This window comes from Oxyura jamaicensis, chromosome 9 (genome assembly GCF_011077185.1).
Source record: "Oxyura jamaicensis isolate SHBP4307 breed ruddy duck chromosome 9, BPBGC_Ojam_1.0, whole genome shotgun sequence".
Classification (NCBI taxonomy): Eukaryota; Metazoa; Chordata; class Aves; order Anseriformes; family Anatidae; genus Oxyura; species Oxyura jamaicensis.
Genome location: NC_048901.1, coordinates 18,004,041 through 18,023,232, shown reverse-complemented (window position 1 = coordinate 18,023,232; position 19,192 = coordinate 18,004,041). Strand labels below are relative to the sequence as shown.

The window sequence follows — 19,192 nt, the reverse complement described above, 5'->3', positions numbered from 1 at the left end:
TTGGCAGATTCTTAGGCTCAGATTACAGGAAAAAAAAACATTAGCAATGAAAGTCCACAAGATTTATCCTAATTTTTCAGATTACTTCCTCAGAAAGTCTCCTTTTGAACTGCTCTTCAACAGAAGAACAAATGTGTAGACTTCAATGCTTAATAAAGCTAAAAGCTTCTCCCTGGGGTAATTGAAATTTTTCCATCAAAGGATAGATAGACCTGGTTGCAGCTGCAACAAAGAAGAAACATATAAAGCCAAGTGGAAAGCAGTTAGACAGCATTGGTGGTGTAGGACCATTGAACATGGTCTTGCTAATTGGAATCTATAGCACAGGACATTCAACTACATGCTGGGCAAATGACCCTGAAAGTTTCAAGTCTATCTAGTATAAAAAAAAGTTCAGATGTAAAAATAATCATACGAATGATGGATTCTGTATTCTTGAATGGGCACAACCAACCAGAGATCTGGGTAACTGGCAAATTTCTTTTTTAAATAAGGCCCTTTGAGTCCCATATATGCATCTACTTTCACAAGCATTTCAAAACCTGTCTTCTAATAATTTCACACAGAGCTTTCAGAGAAGCAATTTTCAAAAGAATGAAAGTAATGAAACACAGCAAAGTTTTACATTTTTATTTCTGTACTTTGGGAGAATTCCTATTGAAGACAGAAGGCAGTTCAAATTGGAATTTCTTTACTGCCAACAAAAATGTGTGACTCTTGATCTAATGAAAAATTAGAGAGATTGAAAAGCAGAAGTAGACTTAGGAAGGATTTCAGTTACAGCAGGATGCAGCCCTTATTGCATTTGTAGTTCAAACTGTGATCTTTAAGGAGACCTAAATTGCTCCAGGATGTGGAATTTAGGGTATGTGAGACTTTCTTTTCTCAGAGGAACAAGTATGGGTAGCTAAGACATCAGGCTTTATTGTTATGCATTTAGAAAACATATTTTAATTTAAATAAAATGCCTTTTAATGATGAAAATGTTCAGTTCTTAAAACATTTGTCATGTGAATTAAAAGTTGTTCAGAATGTTTCCATACAGTGGAACTTCTGAATTTTGTCAACATTTTCAGTCCTGCAATCTGATTTGGATAAGCACAATATGTTATACAAAAAGGATTTGATTATTGTGGTTGCTATCGGTATGCAAGGTTCACTGGGTTAAAATCTAAAGTGGCATTCTCACACTCTCTGTAGCTCTGTTAGCACAAAGGTATTTATGGGAAGTGAAACAGATACTAAATAAAGTACCTGTTTACATGCTTGGCTGTGTTGGGGCCTTTAAAAATTAAAGCTTGGCAAGACAGAAACCTGCTTCTGGAACTCTCAAGAGCCGGAGTACTTTGAGTTGTGAACCAGTCTGTTCTTAAAATGAATTATTTTGTGATTTAGATTATATCAAGTAATCCTACAGGAACAGGTACAGCTTTGTCTGAATGCTGGTGTTTCCTTTTTTGGTGTCTTGTGGCATTAAGTTCTTATAACTCAGACCATATATTTATGGTCATTATGACGGCAACATGCTTACTGTCCGCTGTTTCACACAAAGCTTGCTCAGGGCTTCATTGCCTTCTTTGTTAGTGTAGGCACTGACTTTAAGAAATTAAATACTAATACTCAGAACAGGAGATCAAACATGCATATTTTGATGTTTGAAAGCCACAGGTAGTAAGTGATATAACCTAAAGTTACATTACCTGAAACCGTGCTCTAGTCCAGTCCAGCACCAGAATGTAGACCTCTATCTACACAACACTGACGCTAAACTCAAAGCTGGTCCTCATGTCGAGTCAGAACAGAGGTAATCTAGCAGCAGACTTGTCTGAGGTTAAAGAAACAAAATTGTACCAAGAGTAGAGTAAAAATAGTATTTTCCTTTTCCGGTTTCTATTGAAAGTATTCAGGAAACAAAAATGATTTCATTTCTGTTCATGCGATAAAGTGATAGGAAGAATAAAACACTTGGAGATCAGAACTTCCAGGGCTGGATATCTAAAGCTCGTAATAGGACAGGCCTGTCCGCAGCGTTACTTCACCATGGCCTCACATGACTACAGGGGTACCTCTCTGGTACTCAGTGCACTTCACTTCATGGCTTGGAACAAAGTCAAGCCCAAGCTAGGTTATTTTTGATCAGTTGCATTCAGACTAGCATTCAAAAGCAGCAGAATCCAAGTGATAATGAAAATTACCAAACCAAGCCAACCCCATGAAAAGTTGCTCTGTGAATGGATGAGCTTGAGACCACTGCATAAAGTCCATTAAACAGCAGTGTTCCCATCTGACTTCATTAAAATTTCAGTGAAATGATTTTGCATTTTCTTTGCACTGTGCCAGAATGAACACTGTGCTTACAGCAGGCATTGTCTAGTGCTTCTCTTTGCTTTTAAAATGACATCAAACTTTTAGTTCTATTTTGCTTACTTTCCTGTGCTGCTACTGAAAAACACATGAAGATCAGCCAAGCAATGGTAAGACAGACATTCATCCGGTGTGAAATAAAGCAAGGTTTATATGTTGTAATTCAGTGTAAAATTACTTTTCACATAGTACTGTGTTGCCTGGATTTATATATTTCTTTTGCTGAGTATGCATATTATCTTGTAGATTTTGAACAAATGAAACCTGAGTCATATTTACTTCATCATAAATACAGACTGCAGTCAAAAATGATTTCCTTTTAGCAGTGTTTCTTGATGTCTTCCTTATGTAATTTAATTGGTTTGGTGACTTTTCTTTTTTTCTTTTTCTTTTTTCTTTTTTTTTTTTTTTTTACACTGCAGTGACAAAGCAGAGTGTAACAGTAAATACCCACTGCATTCTGTGAATTATTAACATGTTTCATCCTACTAAACATGGGGGATTTAAAATGCTGTATCTGTGGGACATTTTAATTTCACTGTGTCTAGACACAGAAAGATAAATGTGAGTGCTATCAGTTGCAAAACACACAAAATAAACTAGCTCCAAAAACTCTCCCTTCCAAGGTAAGTTAAGTATGAATGCTTATTTACTACAATAGCAACACTTATTTCTCCTTTCTCTGATTTCCATACCAGACAGAGCTTTTAAAACTGCACTACACAAAAATGTTTTTACATACACTCACTTAGCAACACCTTTTGTGGATCCTATTTTCAGACGCGGTGTCTGCTTACAGTACTTGCAGATGTATCTGGGCATGGCACATGCAGTCCAGCTAACCTCCAGACAAATATTCATTCATTTGCAAAGGTCAGGAATGCATTTGTAAAAGGCTGCTGAAAATTGGTAGAGATTTCTCTTCGGCTCAATAATTCAAATAGTGCAAAAATCACAGAGAAGGACAAAAGCAAACAAAATACAAGTTTTTCTTTGTTTTCTTTCAATTTTCATAGCAAACCACTGGCCCCTTATACAGCCGTAGCCCAATAGGATAATCTGTGTTGAGACAATGTGCACAAGCTTTGTGCCATGAAATATTAGATCCTCTGATGTAACTGCATGGGTCTAGTGGAGCTGAATTTACCTGTCCCAAATTTCCTCACGCTACCCAAGAACATTACGTGGAACAAAAACCCCCCACACTTGGAAGCATATCATTTTTCAGAAGAACTTCTCCAAGACTTTTTCTGAGTTATAATGTAGCTTTGTCATTTGGTAAAATGTAAGAAGCCAATATGTTCTTATCTTACACTATCCTTCAAATACTCATTTGTGTTGCTTGTCTCCACTGAGGTAGTTTACAGAGGATCTAAGTGCTGCCAGCTGCCTAAGCTTCTGCTAAGGTTGGAAGTCTCTGGAAGTCTCTATGTCCCTCATAGGTATCGGCCTTCTGCCAAAATTTAGGAAGAGTAACTGAACCAGAGCTTTTTATCCACTTAAAGTTGAAGCTAGATGATTTTTTAATAATTATTTTATGTTTTTTATGGCAGAAGTTGTTAAATGTCAGCATTTTCCTTCATTGAATAGAATGTACAACCCAGGTTCTACACTCTGGGTTTGTAAGTAAAGGTACAAGTCTGAATTTATTTGACCTTGATTTTTACCTAACTATTTTTTCCCAAAATCTGCTAAAAAGGCATGCTTAAAGGGGTTTTATTTCATTGGAGGTAAGGAATATGTGCAGAAAAACATGGCAATACCCCTTCTTTTCCTAACAGCAAAGACACTAGAGTTAATTGGCACAGAAATAACTGATTAGTTGAATCTACAAAAAACAATTACAAAATTTAACCATCAGCCTACTGGTAGTTTAAGAGGGCTATCAATTTGCATATCTCTTCGCAAGTAAATATAATCTTAGTTTAAAAGATCACTATTCTGAGATGTTATGTTGTTGATTTCATAGTGTCTCAATCTTGACAGGGTCACTGAGCATGGCTACAATTTTTCTGCTTTTGGGTAAGATGAACATGTAACATTCTCATGTCAGAAGGTCCCAGAATGCCAATTCTATTCTGACCTTCAGTTTCACAGATGACAGGATTTCCATGAATTCATTTTTGTATGAACTAGAGCATAGCTAATCGTGATTTTAAAATTGCTAGTGACATGAATCTAAAGAACTTTTTATTACTTTGCTCTCCTACCTGGGCACTTGCAGCTTGTGGCCAAAAAAAAAAATTATTAAAATTAATTAATACTCGACTACAATACTGTTTCACTGTGAGTTGTATTTTCAATCCTTGGGGTATTTCGTGGTGGTGGTGGTAGTGGTGGTGGTTTATTTATTTATTTATGTCTTTTTCCTGAACTCTCTCCAGTTTGTCATCATATTTCCTGAACTTCAGACAATGGCCTTTGGGAGAAGTGGGAAAGGGGGTTGTTTGATTGGTTGGCTGTTGGAATCAATACTTTCAAAGTCATCTATCATGAAACTACAGTTTACATTGCCCATGATACATCACTGTCACAAATGCTTGTCCCATCCTAAAACTAGGCTGCTTTCTTAAATTTTATTATTTTGAAAGACTGTTCTAGAACCATTCTCATCCTCCCATGTTTACCTCTAATTTCCAAATTTATTAATGGTCAATCTATACTTGCTTGGGAATCTTTTTGGCAGCCTTGTTTTCCATCTTGTATCACCTTAGTCTGTCTTTGGTGGTTATCCTCCCTGTGTGCCTTGATGTATTTGATGACAACAATCATCACCCCTCAGCCTCTAATCCTTCACCCTTTCTTTGGCTCACTTAAACAAACCAACCCTTTTTGTCCTCTTTCCAGCCATGCCCACCAAGGCAGGGAATCCTGCTACTCCTTGTTTGCTGTCCTTTTGTCATGATGAAGCTTGCTCTTACATTGCAGAATAGTTTCAACAAAGGGTGGTTCAGAGTTCTTCATAGTATCATGGACAAGACATTCCAATAGGAGGTGACAAAAAAATATTTTTCTGCTCCCTGATGAGAGTTCTTCTATAAAGTATAGGTGGCAGTTTCATTGCAAGTGTTGAAAAAGGAAAACAAACAAAAAAAATCACCTTCCGTAGTCTTCTGAAAAAAGTTGTAAGTAGCTAATGGTCCTCCCTTTCAGTATCTCAGTAAATCAAGCAATTTAATTTAGTAGTTACATCTAATTTATATTAAGTGAAAACTGAACTCAAAACAGCTTCGTCCTCTACAACCTGGTTGATGTGCTCCAAACTATTACAGCCCATAAGCTAATAATATCTCTCTTCTACCCCAATTTTCACTTAAGTGTAACAATCTGCTTCAGTATTGACCTGTAAATAACCCTGTCACTTTAACTGCTACCATGTGCACGCTTTCAGAAAAACAAATTTTATCAGGCAAATTCAGATGCAGATTGCGTTTGGCTCAAGCCAGTTCTCGTTATCATTACTGACCAGAACTGTACCCCGCTTTGCAAATATGGACACCCAAGCACCTCAGGAAGTTCTCGAGTATTTTTTGTTTTGTTTTTCCTTTTTGTTTTGTTTTGTTGTTGTTAAAAAAAAAAAAAAAAAAAAACACTTTTTTTAACAGCTGACATTAAAAGACTGTTTCTTGGAAGCTGAATAAACCAATCTCAGGCTATGCAGTCTTGAGGCAATTAAAACTTTTGCCATAGAATTTTTGCAGCACAACTGTTTGCTTCGTATTATCAGCTCTCATAACTTACCCTGGAAAGTCCTGAGTGCCCTCTACCCACAGCAACCAGGGCACTTAGCATTTTGCACCAAGGGCTCTCTTACCTATGCATGGTCTAGGCACCATTAACAAAATAAATTGTGGGTATATTTAAAGATGTTACAAATATTTACAATAAAAAGTACTCTTCAACATTCCTTTGGAAGAAATATGATGTAACAATGAGAATAATCAGGCATATGGAATGGGAGAAGAGTAGATAATATAGTTGTAGGGTGTTTTTTTTTTTTTTTTCTTAGCATTATGTCATACACAAGAGATATATTTTTTTCTTAGCATTACCTCATACCCAAACAAAGATATGAGTTAGAGCGGAAGAAGCATGGTGTTGTCAGGAACTAGCAGAGCCTTTTTGCTTGTTGGTTATTTCCGCACTCATTTGTGTATCGTTTCCCTTCATGCTTCATTACAGCAACTCAAAGCTCTGTGTAGGTAGATCCTACATGGCGGGGTTAGGCAGGACATAGCTCCAAGCCTAGGAGATGCTGTCAAAACTTTTGATTTCTCTCCTTCAGTGGGGCACGTTGGGTTCTTTCATCAGCAGTTGACTTGCCCAGTATTTCTAGGCATGTATTACCTGAAGCCCCTGATAGACACGGTAAAAGCTGGCAAAAAGCCACAGGGGGAGATTAATATAGAGCACCTAGAAATTAATGCTTTTCCCGGGCAAAATACTATCTACCATGTGCTTGTGTTTAATTTGAGGCAGACTTCCAACAGGGATGACCAGCATCAAGGCCATTTTAAAGCACTGCTACCGTATGTACAACTGCTGGAAAAACCACGCACATTCGGCAGGGACGCGGGCCTTTCCCCGAGCCCTGCATGACTAAGCTGACGTGCAGCACTGAGCTCACGGCCAAACTCGGGCCTGACTGCGGCGGGCGGGTGACGGCGCAGCACCGGCAGGCAGCCCGGGGGTTTTTATTTGTATTTGTCCTGCAGCAGAGCGCGGGGGAGGCCGGAGCCCACCCCCTTATGGCCGCCCGGTGCACTGCGGGGGCTGCAGGCGTCCCCTGAAGCCTTAATAATAATAATAACAATAATAATAATAACGCGGCTGACAACAACGGAACGCCACATTTCCCTCAGGCCCGCCGCGCGAGCGCCATTTCCCCGCGGCGGCAGCAGGGCGGGGCGCGGCGCCACCTGCGCCTCAGGGCGGGCCCGGCCGCGGCCCCCTCAGCCCGGCCGCCTCAGGGGGCGGCCCCGCAGCGGCCGCACTCGGCCTCTCCCACTCCCTCGGGGGAGGGGGGGGGAAGGCAGGAGCCTCCCGCCCTTCCCGCAGGGAACGCCCCGCTCGGCGGCTGCGGGCCCCCCCCGCGGCTCGGCGTGGGGCAGGCCGGCGGCGGTGCGCGGGGGCGGGGCGGGCGGGCAGCGCCCCCCCCGGCGGTGACAGTTTCTAGAAGCACGTCCCGGCGGCCTTTGCGCTCGCAACATGGAGGAGCTGACGGTGGAAGTGCGCGGCTCCAACGGGGCCTTCTACAAGGTACCGGCAGCCGGGGGGCAGCGGCTTCCCGGGGCTTCCCCCACTCTGAAGGGGCCCGGGGGAGGCCGGCGGGGGGAGTCCTGGCCCTAAAGGAGGGGGAAGTGGAAGGGGGGGGGAAATGGGGGAGCGGGGGAAGGTGTCGGGGTGTGGCGGGGGCGGGGGGGCCGCGGAGGGCGCCTGAGGGAGAGGGGCCGGTGGTGGGTGGGGTGGGGTGAGGTGAGGTGGGGGTGCTCGGCTCCGGGTGGGGGAACGGGGGGCGTGTGGAGGTGGTTTTGGGAAGGAGTGAGGGCCTTCGGGTGGGATGGGGGGAGCTGAGCCAGCAATCATAATCTGGAAATAATTCTTTAACGATCTCGAGTTTATTTATGTCGTCAGAACGCTTCCTTCGCCATCACCCTCCCTGGAATGTCAGGATGTTGCAGGATCAATGCAGAGTACCCTCAGCTGTTGCCCGTCAGTCATTTCCCCTAAGCCTGGCTTCAGATGTTTAAGAATCCCAGCGCTTTTTATGGCAAGAGCCCTCTGTCTTCCTTTCCAGGAGGGCTGCTTCCAGCCAGCATTGTGAGCACTCGGGGTAGCCGTGCCCTGGGAGTGCTTAATCTCAGGTCTCTCTTTAGCTGTTAAGCCTAACCGCATACATGGTGTGGAATTGCACATGCATTATCCCAGTTGAGGCTGGGGGGGAGTGTCCTTTTTTTTTTTTTTCTCTGAATTTCCTGTTTGCAGCTGTGGATTTGGCTTGGAAGTCATTTGGTGACTGTACAGTATGTAAAGGCAGTTGGTTAAAGGACTGTAACCAGCTGACTTCAGGGGTCAGGCTCTTTTTTTTTTTTTTCCAACTGGTTATCTATTAAAAGAGTCGAACAGGAGATAATCATATGAGGAAGTAACTTAATGAGGTAAACTATGCCCTTGATTGGTATTCCTCTTAATTTTTTACCAAAATCAGCAGATTAAAAAAAAAATCTGTGAATTAGGCACATATTTAGGTGGTCTATAAATAATCACAAAGAAACCCACATCAAAAGTATTTGTATTTAGAACAGGATACTCCTAAAACAGAATTGATTTTTTTTCCTGTCCATTAGAAAGCTGAGAATTTGGAGATGCATTTCTTAGCTTTCCATTGCCCACATTATGATCTTGGACAAATCAAAAAGTATGAGCTAGTTCGTTCTTCTGCTTAAGGGGGATGTGAGACTAATAGGAGCATTAGGAGGTACACCAGATTTTTGGACTGAGGGGAGCTGCCTGCACAGCATTTATTACAATAAGCCTGATTTTAAATCTGCGGTAATGACGTCTCCTAAGTCAGTGAGAATTGTCAGGCTTAGATTAGTACCATCGTGTGCTTGGCCCTGTGGGTGGTGCCTAATGAGCAGAAGTTTTACTTAAAAATATCATTTAATGGCTTTCAGGCTAGCAAAATGGCGATTCCGTCCAGCGTTGGAGCCATTCACTTCATCATGGTGAATGGTCAGATTAGAGTGCTTGGACCCATGGTAATGAAAACCCCAACTCAAAATAATCATTGTTAACATGCAAAAATCCACCCCAAAACACAATAAAGCAAACAGAATCGTGATTTTGAAGGATCATTTTTGTCGTGAAATCCGTGTGTCTGGCTCCATTTTGTGAGTCTTACTGTTGAGGTAGGCAGATGATGCACTCACTTGGAGCTGAGGAACAAAACTTCATATTTAAAGTTGGGGAAACAAAGGAAGGAGGAGTATCAGCCTCATGGAGAAAGTGTCCTGTTTTGGACACTGATACGCATTGATATTTGCATTTGTAAGGTTATAAGGGGATGAAGTTTGAGGTTTGCAGTCAGAACAATCTGAATTTAGATTCATTATCCCAGCATACCTCCTGGTAAATGAGATGAGAAGGATCCTGCTATGCCAACAGAGATAAAAAACGGAGTAATTATGTAAACAATTACATGACAGATTTTCTTTAATGAGTTGTTAATATGATCTGCGATTCAGCTGTAGTAGCAGCGGTGATTAAATCTGTTTTAGTGGGGTCTTAGTAGCTATTAGAGATATGACCATGATAGATGAAATTCTGTGATTGCTACAAATTAATCAGAAAAGCAGTGCTTTTTATTACAATAGGTGAAAAATCAATGTTGTTCTTGATGCATAAGTCAATGGAGACTGTCATAGACACCCCCAAGATAATTTTTTTATTCTGTACAGAAAATAAGATATAAATTTCACCTTGTGTTTATAAATCTCCAAACCAATTTTATGCCTTTTTTTTTTTTTACTTTGTTTAAATGACTAATATGGCCTGGAGAACAGGACACTATTTATGTTGTATTTTATCCTAAATTCTCAACCAGCAGGCATCAGAGCATGTTTAGCCATTCCCTGCCGGTCAGAAGACTTTGTATCCATCTTAGTATTGTGCATCTGTTGTCTCTGAGCCTCATTGGTGCCATCTTTTCTCTAAAGTGGTTATGGTATTGTGGACAAGGTGAGGTTTGTGTTGTGGACCAGGAGGAGAGTAGACAGTTGACAAGCTGTACAGATCAGCAATAGCATCTATTAGGGTTATGTTGATTGTGAGATCAGAACAGTTGAGTATTTCTCGGTGACTGTTAGGTTGCAGGTGAGGGTGGTTTTTTTTGTTTTTGATAGGAAATGTCCAAACAAACCTGGATTTTGTTGGACACAAAGTGGATTGGAGTGAAACTCAAATATTCCCAGCCCCGTCTTGTCCTGACTGCGGTGTTCTCTGCCTGGCACTCGCTGCGTGGAGCTGGGAACTCATTTTAAGATGATATGCAGCTATGTAGATGACTGACAAATTCACAAAGTCATAGACTTGGTGAGGTTGGCAGGGACCTCTGGAGGTCATTTGTCCAACACCTCTGCTCCAGCAGGGCCACCTAGAGCTGCTTGCCCAGGCCCCTGTCCAGGTGGCTTTTGAGTATCTCCAAGAGTGAAGATCCACGGCCTCTGGACAGCTCAGTCACCTGCACAGTTAAATGCTTCCTGGTGCTCAGATGGAAGCTCCTGAGTTCCAGCATGTGCACATTGCCTTTTGTCCTGTTGTCTGTGAAGGGTGCCTTGGTGAGAATGAGATGAACACTTCTGTATTGCCCAGTATCTCCCTCAGCCATTTGCATACATGGAAATTTGGGCCTTGCAGTAAAATGACACCAGAGTACATAAGCTGAACACTAGATAGCTTATGCTGTGGAATCCTTCAGTGACATCTGAATAACTTTAAAGATCTGTTGCATTCGCTATTGTAGGGATTTCCATGCGCTGAAGGGCGAACTCCAGTGTTGGATGCCCTTGCAGTCGTTCTGTTCTAGATAGTAGGTGTCCAGACTATGCAGAAAGATGAAATGTGATTAAAATGGAAGTAGAATTAAACCCTTCATCTTCAATTTACAGGTTCTAAAGCTCATCCTTGGTGCCTCTTTCAGGAGGTGCAGTTGTTCTAGGAGCAGGCCTAACCATAGATCTGTTAGAAGCTGGCCTTAAGGTAGAGAATAGCCAAAATTCTGCTAAAGAAAATGGTGGTGAAAGAGAAGTGCACAGTATTTCTTCACATGTAGGATGTCGAAGCACAGTGAGCAATTGTGGAATAAAATGCTTATGAATAAAAATATAATGGCTGTTTTTTGTTAAGTTCTAATTAGTGACTTTGAGAAGTTATCCGTGAGGTTTTCTGAATGTCTTTTTAGCATGATAGTAAAATAGGAAACTGTCATTAAGAGGTTAGTGTACATAGGTATCATCACACCAGGAAACAATACAGTAAATGGAATTAGATATTTTTGTTTTCCTGTAAAGATTTGAACTGTCTTTTGATGGACAGCGTTTATTAAATCTAGCCCTGTTGAGTGGGAAACATCAGACATTTTAAGGTTGTTACTGCTCTCTTGAAACTTGTATAGTTGCATGAAGTATGTCTAGTCATTGCCATTGAAGAGCCATTTTCTTGACCCTTTTAGCATGATAAAAAGCAGATGCCACAGGCAGTGGTTATTGATTTCTGATGTACATAATCAGTACAGGGCGTCTTTCAGAAGTTTTGCCCTTTGGGAATATGCATATGAAGAAGGCAGCATAATAATGTGTGTGCCTTGGGCTTTATTCATAAGCCTAAACCAGGAGATTCAATGCTGAAGTTCTTGTGTGACTCTCCTAAGGACCTGTGAGTTTACACATGATAATTATGATTGTGAATGGAAATCAGTAATGTGAAAAATAAAACTAAAATAGCATTTCAGGATAGTTTCCTACCTTCTCTCTGCTTGTAATGCTTGGTCTGTTTTCTTTTATCAGTTCCTTGTAGCAGGTGCAGCTAATCATTTCCAATGGAAATAACACTTTGAAGTTCAAATCATTGGACAAAAAAAAAAAAGGGTATTTATGAACTTCCTGTATTTGCTTTGATTTTTTTTCTGTGAGGGTCAGTATGGAATAGCAATAATTAAGTAGGGTATTTTGCATTTGTTACATCAAACAGTTGTGTGTAAATCTTAATTTAAAATACTAACAGTTCCTGGTTCTGACAGGAGTGAAAGGATTGGTAATGGGATACAGGCTTCTTGACCTTTATGTCACTGATTCAGAAACAGTCCATGGTTGGATGCCAAAGCGTTTGCTGTTTGAAATTTGCTCAGCAGTGAGTACGGTGATCTTAGTATAGTTTTTAGCGTGCGGGTGTATGTGACTCAAAATCCAACACAGTGGCTGGCCATCTCTGGAAGGAATGCCTGCAGCTAAGCTAACAGCCTTATTTTTAGACTGGACTGTCCTATTTGGGGGTCAGCTAATCTTAAGAAAGCAGGATGAAGTGGGAACTGAGATTGCATCTGGCTGTTACGCACGTTTTGTGACTGCCTGGAACTGAATGTAAAAACAAAAATGCAGATGTGGTGTGTGTATGCACACGCACATAGTTCACCGTAAGGGCACTTTAGTAAGTCCTGATCCGTTTATGTTATCAGCAGGTCCTAATCCTAAATCCACGAGCAAAGCCCAGGTAAAAGGGAAAGACTGTGTGTGTTGTTTGTTGCGAGGTGAAGTCTCAGCTATGGTGATTTTGAGGGCAAATGATCCTTTCATAGTTTCCTGCCCTTTTGTTCATACTTAGTATGGCATGGCCCTGTGTTAGGCTTGCAGGCTTTCTGATCCCACACCTGAGTGAGAGTGCTAGCCATATATATTACCCCAGCTTACAGGTGCTGGTGTCAGGAGCCTGGCTTCTGGCAAGTGAGTGGCAGAGACAGGTCGGTGTCAGAGTGCCTGGGGCCCCATGTGCCATTAATAGCCTGGAGTACAGTAGAGTCTCCTGGCTGCCTCGTGAGCAGATAGCAGAGCATACATGGGCTTCAGAGGTCCAGCCTGCTGCGTAAACTGAGGGACTGACGCTAAAATCTGGACAGTTCGGCTCTGAGGTCTGGCAAGGTGAGGTCCCATTAATTTGTCTTCCCTTCCTGCACTCTGCAATTCTGTATGTGGTGTAAAACGCATTTACAAATGTTGTGTGTAGGCTGGCTCGCTGGTGCTACAGATTGCTTCAGATTCCTTGCTCTGTGTTCTTGAAGCCAGTAGAGTTGCTGATGGTGATGTGTTCGGTGGTCTCTTAGCTTGCTGAGCCTCGTTACCTGTTTGGAATGAGGATATGCTGAATGCTGGGTAAGGAGGAACTCTGCAAGCTTAGGTATTGGTGTTACCTGTCTTCGGCCATCACTGCTAAAGTAAGCTTCAGTAATGGAGTGGCTTGTTGATGTAAGCAAAAGATGTGGTTTTAGTTAGTAGAAAACGTTTCTGATACATTATCAGATGTGAGAAATGCAAATTTAGAGTACAAATCAATTTATATTGGTTACCTAACTGATAAAGAACTTCTTTGAATTCCTAGTTGAAAACCATGATGTTTACTGTTCCGTGTTTTCTTTATGTTCATCTGTCCCATGCGGGAAATCCCTAGTAAATAGGTAGGATTTAATGTAACTTCTAATGTAAATAATACTTTATATTGCAAAATATCTTAACTTTTCCAGTTCTGGGCAAAACTGAAAATGTTTATAAAAAGAATTTAAAATCATCTCCGGGGTCTTGGAATAATCTTAAAAAGAAAAAGACTAAACCTCATCATGACATACGCGGAATCTGTTTCTGTGCTTTTATCTTGGAGTTACAAGTGACAGCTGATAATGCTTATAATAAAGGTCAGGGTTGTAGGTGGGAAACCAGTAAGAAGGGGTTTTTACTTTTGATAAATGTTTCCATATTTTTGGCATGTTTCCTGTTAGTGATCGAGTAATTTATTAGAAAAATACATTTAAAACCTATATTGAATTCTGATTACTACTAGTTGTATCACAAATGAATTGTCTGCCCTATATACCTCAGGCTGCCATGTTTTAGTTGCTGTAAATGTGTTTTCTTCCCACCAGTAGTAGAGAAACTGACAATAATAGGAAGAATTAAACCTGTTTTTTGACTTAGCATGTTACTCCTTTGTTTTTTCTTATATTTGTACAATTAGAGACCGATCAGACTCTTTCAGGCCTCACATATGATTGCAATGATTTAATAATTTAATATTTTACTTGTCCTTTGCTGGCTTCCCGTGGATACCTGATGCTAGAATATCTGGTTTTGTGTTTCTCATATGAATATTGTGGACTAAGAGTGAGTACCGGCTGAAAATACTACTCAGCTAATTCTAGTCATAGTTCAGTAGTACTGCTACTGTAGCACTGCTAGCCTTGAGTCTATGTATTATTTTGGTGTGGGAAGAGCAGTGCACGTGCTTTGAACTGGAAGACTCCCTTGTGTGAAGGAGTTCTTGAAACGTGCGGTGTTGTAAAATTTATAGATTCTTTGTTGGAATTTGTACTCTGATTTTTTTTAAAAAATACTGCTCAGTGTTTGTGCTTAGGTGGCTAAGGTTTGTACATGGATGGCAGTTAGTCTGCTGCTGGTCATACCTGCAGTATTGTCTGGCTTCCCTTTATTTGGCAGGATGTTAGCTGGAAAGCTGGTTGTGAATATTAAACCTGGTCGTGCAGTTACGCTGAAAGCTAGGCTTTACCTAGTAACAGACTGACTGCCACTGAGGTTGGAATTTGTTGTCTTTCATTTCTGATGTCTTTTTAATGAAACCTAGAACTAGTCAGTGAATTCAGGATTTTTAAACTCTGCGGAGTGTTGTTCAGAATATTTCCCAGGTGTTTTGTGCTATCTGATTTTGAATCCCTCTTGATTCTGGAGTTGTTCTAAACAAAAGGAAGGATAACTGCATTTGTATTTGCAAAATAAATTTTTGGCTACTGTAGACTGATCTTAGAAATGTTTTGGATTCATTAGAAATTAAATAAATTATCCTCCATGTTAAGTACTGTGAAAGCATGTAATAAATCAGAGGTAAGGTTGTCAGATATGACATAAAGCAGCAGAATGAGGCAAAGACAAATACCGAATCAGAGGCTCTTGGAATGCAGATAAAAGGCTGTCCATAGTAGTGGGTTATATCTCCTGTTGGTAAGTTGTCACTGACAGAATGTCAGCCTGCATAAACTTGTTTCATGCTGGTGTGGCTTGAGTGATTTTATTTATTTTTTTGGGTAGTCTGAATGAATTGTTGTAGAACAACTTTTATCTCCTGCATTTTGTGTTGCACTGTTATCCCCGCACTGGGGCATGTTTAAAGGGACATTGGTGGGATAAATACTAAAAGTTGTGCTTTACCTCTATCTAATAGATACTTGAAGCAGTAAAATTTTCCATGCATTTCATACTCTTTGCCTCTTCAAACAGACATAGCTTCAGTATTCCTGTCCAGTTTAATCTGTACAGAAGCTTTCTTGAAACAGAAAAGTCCCTGATGGTGTGTGTTTTCACCACCAACTGTTGAAGTTGCTTGCATCTCAAAGAGATTTGCCTTCCTCACCTTGCAGTGGCAAGGTGACCTTTCAAAGGGTAGATTTTATGAGGAACATGCTAGATGGTTCAACAAGGTGACTTTGGTGATTTCTGGTGACCTGGTGTGCTCAGGATCACGGATCTGCTTTGTGCCAGAACCGGTCTTCTCTGTTGCTGGCAGATGGTTTTGAGTGCAGCTTGCTTAGGGTGCAGGAAAGCAGGTTTTTGAGTGAATCCTGGTATTGGTTAAGATTGCCCAAGTTCAGGTAAAAGGAGCTTTATTCCTGCAGGCCCCTTGCAGCTAGCTGTCAGTGCCTTCCTTCACTGTCCCTGATTAGACTGAGGGATCCTGTGCTGAAACTTCTTTCCCAGAGCTGACACATGATACCTTTGTGGGCTCGTTACGCCTTGCACAGCTGATACGTTCTTCATCCTCCTCAGTTGCCAGTTTCTCAAGTGGATATAATCCATTCAACAGGTTTCCTGGAACTTATCTGAACAGAGCTATGCGACTCTTACTCAAGTGAAACTGCAGGGTCCTTCTTGTTCTCCTGTGCTAGGGCAAATACCAAGCTATGACAAAAAGTGGGAGTAGTTGGAAGTTTTTTCTTTGTGTCTGTGTTGTTTTGTTGTGTGGATTTTTTTTTATTTTTTTTTTTGCACCATGACTTCCTTAATCAAGAGATGGAGGAACTTAATTTCTGCATGGGTATATAAGTACAACTGAACCAGGTTGTTCTTCGTCTTTAGGTTTTCGACATAAACAGTGCATCCTTAAGAATCCCTTTTTTTCAAAAGAAAAAGTAGGGTTTTCTCGCAGTTGTTAGTGAGATCATAATAATGTGACACAAAATAATGTGAAACATTTATTTGCTTTGTTTTTCTATGAGGTCTTGCAGGTATTTTACCTCATACTGTTTCCAGTTCTGTATTTGAAAGGTGATGCAGTATGCAGCCATGTAGCAGCCTGTATGACCAATTTTTAGCCAAGTTTGCTGTCACGCCATTTGGAAGGAAAGTTGCTTGGGATTCATTTTGGTCCTGAGAATAACACCTGTAAAAGCAAATAGTACAACTCATGATACAATGTTAAACAGCTGTGAGTAGCACCAACTGCCCTGGGCTTGGACCTTTATAATTTTGCTCCTGTGAAATAGTTGTGTAGATATGTAAATAAAATAATAAACTCGGGAAGTGATTTATCAGTTCTAAGTATACTGGTTTCGTTTGAACAGTCATGAAATAACCTACGTTCAATATATTTCTTAGAATAGATGGCCGAGTATATCAGCAACCTCATGCAAGCAGTGGGATTGCATCTGAGAACTTTCCTAAATGCAAAACCTAATGTTGGTGATGCTCTGCTGCGTGGGTTCATTTCAGGCTGTATTGAAATTGCTGCCTTGTTTTGATTTCATGTGCCCTCTTACAACAAAAACTGTTTTTGTTTTAGGGATTTATCAAAGATGTTCATGAGGATTCACTCACAGTTGTATTTGAAAACAAGTAAGTATTTTATTTTTAAAAATCACTTATGTATTTAGATATTAAGAGGAAGTGGCCTTCATTAGAAATGTGTAGTTCTAGAAATAGAGGCTCACTATTATATTCAGTCTCCGTGATTTCTTGAGTAGCTGTGGTATCATAAATGAGCAAGTCAGTTAGGCATTCCATTCCCTTTTTTTATATTTTAGTAATGCCCATAGATTTGTCAGCCCATATTAATTAGAGAATAATTGGTGGCAGCTGTCTGCTATTTTTTATATATAAAGCAAAGAAAGATGGAAAATATGGAAGTGTATCTATTTACTAAGCAGTTCATTATGTCTAGCCTGGGGAATGCGTGTCAGCATCATCAACCAGAAGAAACAATGCAAGTATTCTGATTATGAGTGATTTTTTTAAACTTTTGCAGAATATACATACATGTACACACATTGAATCTGAAGTCAATTTTTATTACTTTGGTGTGGAAAAGTGCAATTCTGAAAGCACTGGAGAAAAAATTATGCATGCTGCCCTCTTCATTTATTGTATAAGCACAGTAGTACCACAGGGACCTATAGCAGCAAGGCAAAGATAATCCATGGGATGGTAAACTACAAATGAATTCTTGTTAGGCATTCAGACTGATAACACTGGATTACCTGAGAGTTTCCAGCATAATTTAGGATATCTGGGGGGTTGCATCCTCTTTGCTGTTTCCCTTCCAGTTGCTAGGTGGAGATCCTAAAAATGTGACATCTTATACATCAGTCTGAGCCATTCTTAAAGGAAGGCTGGGGGGGTAGCAAATGTAATACTAGAGAGTATGCATTTGTGTATGCACAATACTATGTAATGTTTAATATGAACGTTTATAAAATATATTGTATAATATTGAATAAACATATAATATGGCTCACTTTAGGATGTTACATGTGTTTCATGCATATGAAAAAACTCTAGGGAGAAAAAGGTAATCCTAGGGTTTACTCTGCAAAGTCCAGTCTTTGATTCTTTCTATCCTGTATTTTCTTGCCCTTCTTTAATGAATAATGGTTAGAAGATGAAGTGGCAGCAATAATTTGTGCTAACACTTAATGAGGAGATTATGGAGGCTGTTACTGTCTCCTTGGTTTTCATACTGGCACCGCTCATTTCTCACCCCACCCACCCCTCAGAAAACACAACTTCATCCTGTTGTTGATCTGAGGAGATGTGGCCGATCTTCAGTTTCGTATTCAGCATCCAGGTTGCCTTTCTTTAAGGTTAGAGGCTCTTTGCCTTCAAGGCATGCTTACATGTGACAAACCAAGTAAGCTAAAGGAAGTGCCTGTGGTTCATAGCAGATGTCTCATTATTGACAAACACATTTTAGCTGTTTTATATCCATGTAATCAATGTCTTTCAACGTGTGGTAGCAGCCGTGTTCGATAAAGGATGGGTTGCAACGCAATGTCAGGTGCTTTGCTGACCAGAAATAGATCCTGTCAGGAAGTATGTAGACTGCTCTAGTCTAGCTAACAAAGTGAGCAAGTCTACACTGCTAATGGCAGTCAGTTTACATTTTGCCTGTTGTTAGCCAGTCTTTACCTACAGCTATTGTAAGGTACCCGAAGCTGGTTTACAGCACAAATTGCTAATGGTGATTTTGTGGCCATAGCAGTATTAATCTCTGTACTGATTGGCAGGTACTGATTTCTTCTTCTATTGGCAGGTACTGACTTCTGTTAGGAAATCTTTTGGGAAGAGGCAGGGAATGAACAAAGAAGCTTCAGGAAATCAAAACCTTCATTGTTGCATACAACTAAAAAATAGATATTCAGGTGCAGTAGGCCTGTGGGAATTGAAGCAGCCCTATCAGAGGAAAGATTGTTTTAGCAGACAATTTGTAGCTAGTCACAGGTCATTTCTTACTACATCTTTCCACGGCATTTCACTAGTGAGATGCCCCCATTTTGGACTTTCTGCCATCAAAACTTCAACTTGTATTCTGAAAACTGAGCTTTCTGCGTCCTTTTCCACTGTTTTATCAAAAAAAAAATACCTTGCTGCTGAAATGGATAAGTCACTACTGACCCATCTACTTACAGTGGATGGCGTTTGTCTATGTGATTAGAGATGGAACCAAAACGAGCTCACTACAATTTTAAGTAGATTTTATTGAAGATGCAAGGTCTCTTCAG

The 19,192-nt window shown here is 40.5% G+C and overlaps 1 protein-coding gene and 1 long non-coding RNA gene across 4 annotated transcripts in view; one reads left to right on the top strand and one right to left on the bottom strand.

Annotated features, from left to right (window-relative positions):
* Positions 1-4,688: 4,688 nt before the first annotated feature.
* LOC118171804 lies at positions 4,689-5,666 on the bottom strand. Its single transcript, XR_004753406.1, has 2 exons — positions 5,222-5,666; positions 4,689-4,783 (listed from the first exon to the last, which is right to left on the bottom strand). It is a non-coding gene; the product is annotated as an uncharacterized LOC118171804 (long non-coding RNA).
* Positions 5,667-7,468: 1,802 nt separating this feature from the next.
* The window catches only part of FXR1 (FMR1 autosomal homolog 1), a 28,814-nt gene continuing 17,090 nt past the window's right edge, over positions 7,469-19,192 (top strand). For all 3 annotated transcript variants that reach the window (XM_035334058.1, XM_035334055.1, XM_035334057.1), the window contains exons 1-2: positions 7,469-7,623; positions 16,978-17,030. In XM_035334058.1, coding sequence (XP_035189949.1) covers positions 7,573-7,623; positions 16,978-17,030 — 104 coding nt within the window. In that variant the 5' untranslated portion in view covers positions 7,469-7,572. The remainder of the gene's footprint in view (positions 7,624-16,977; positions 17,031-19,192) is intronic.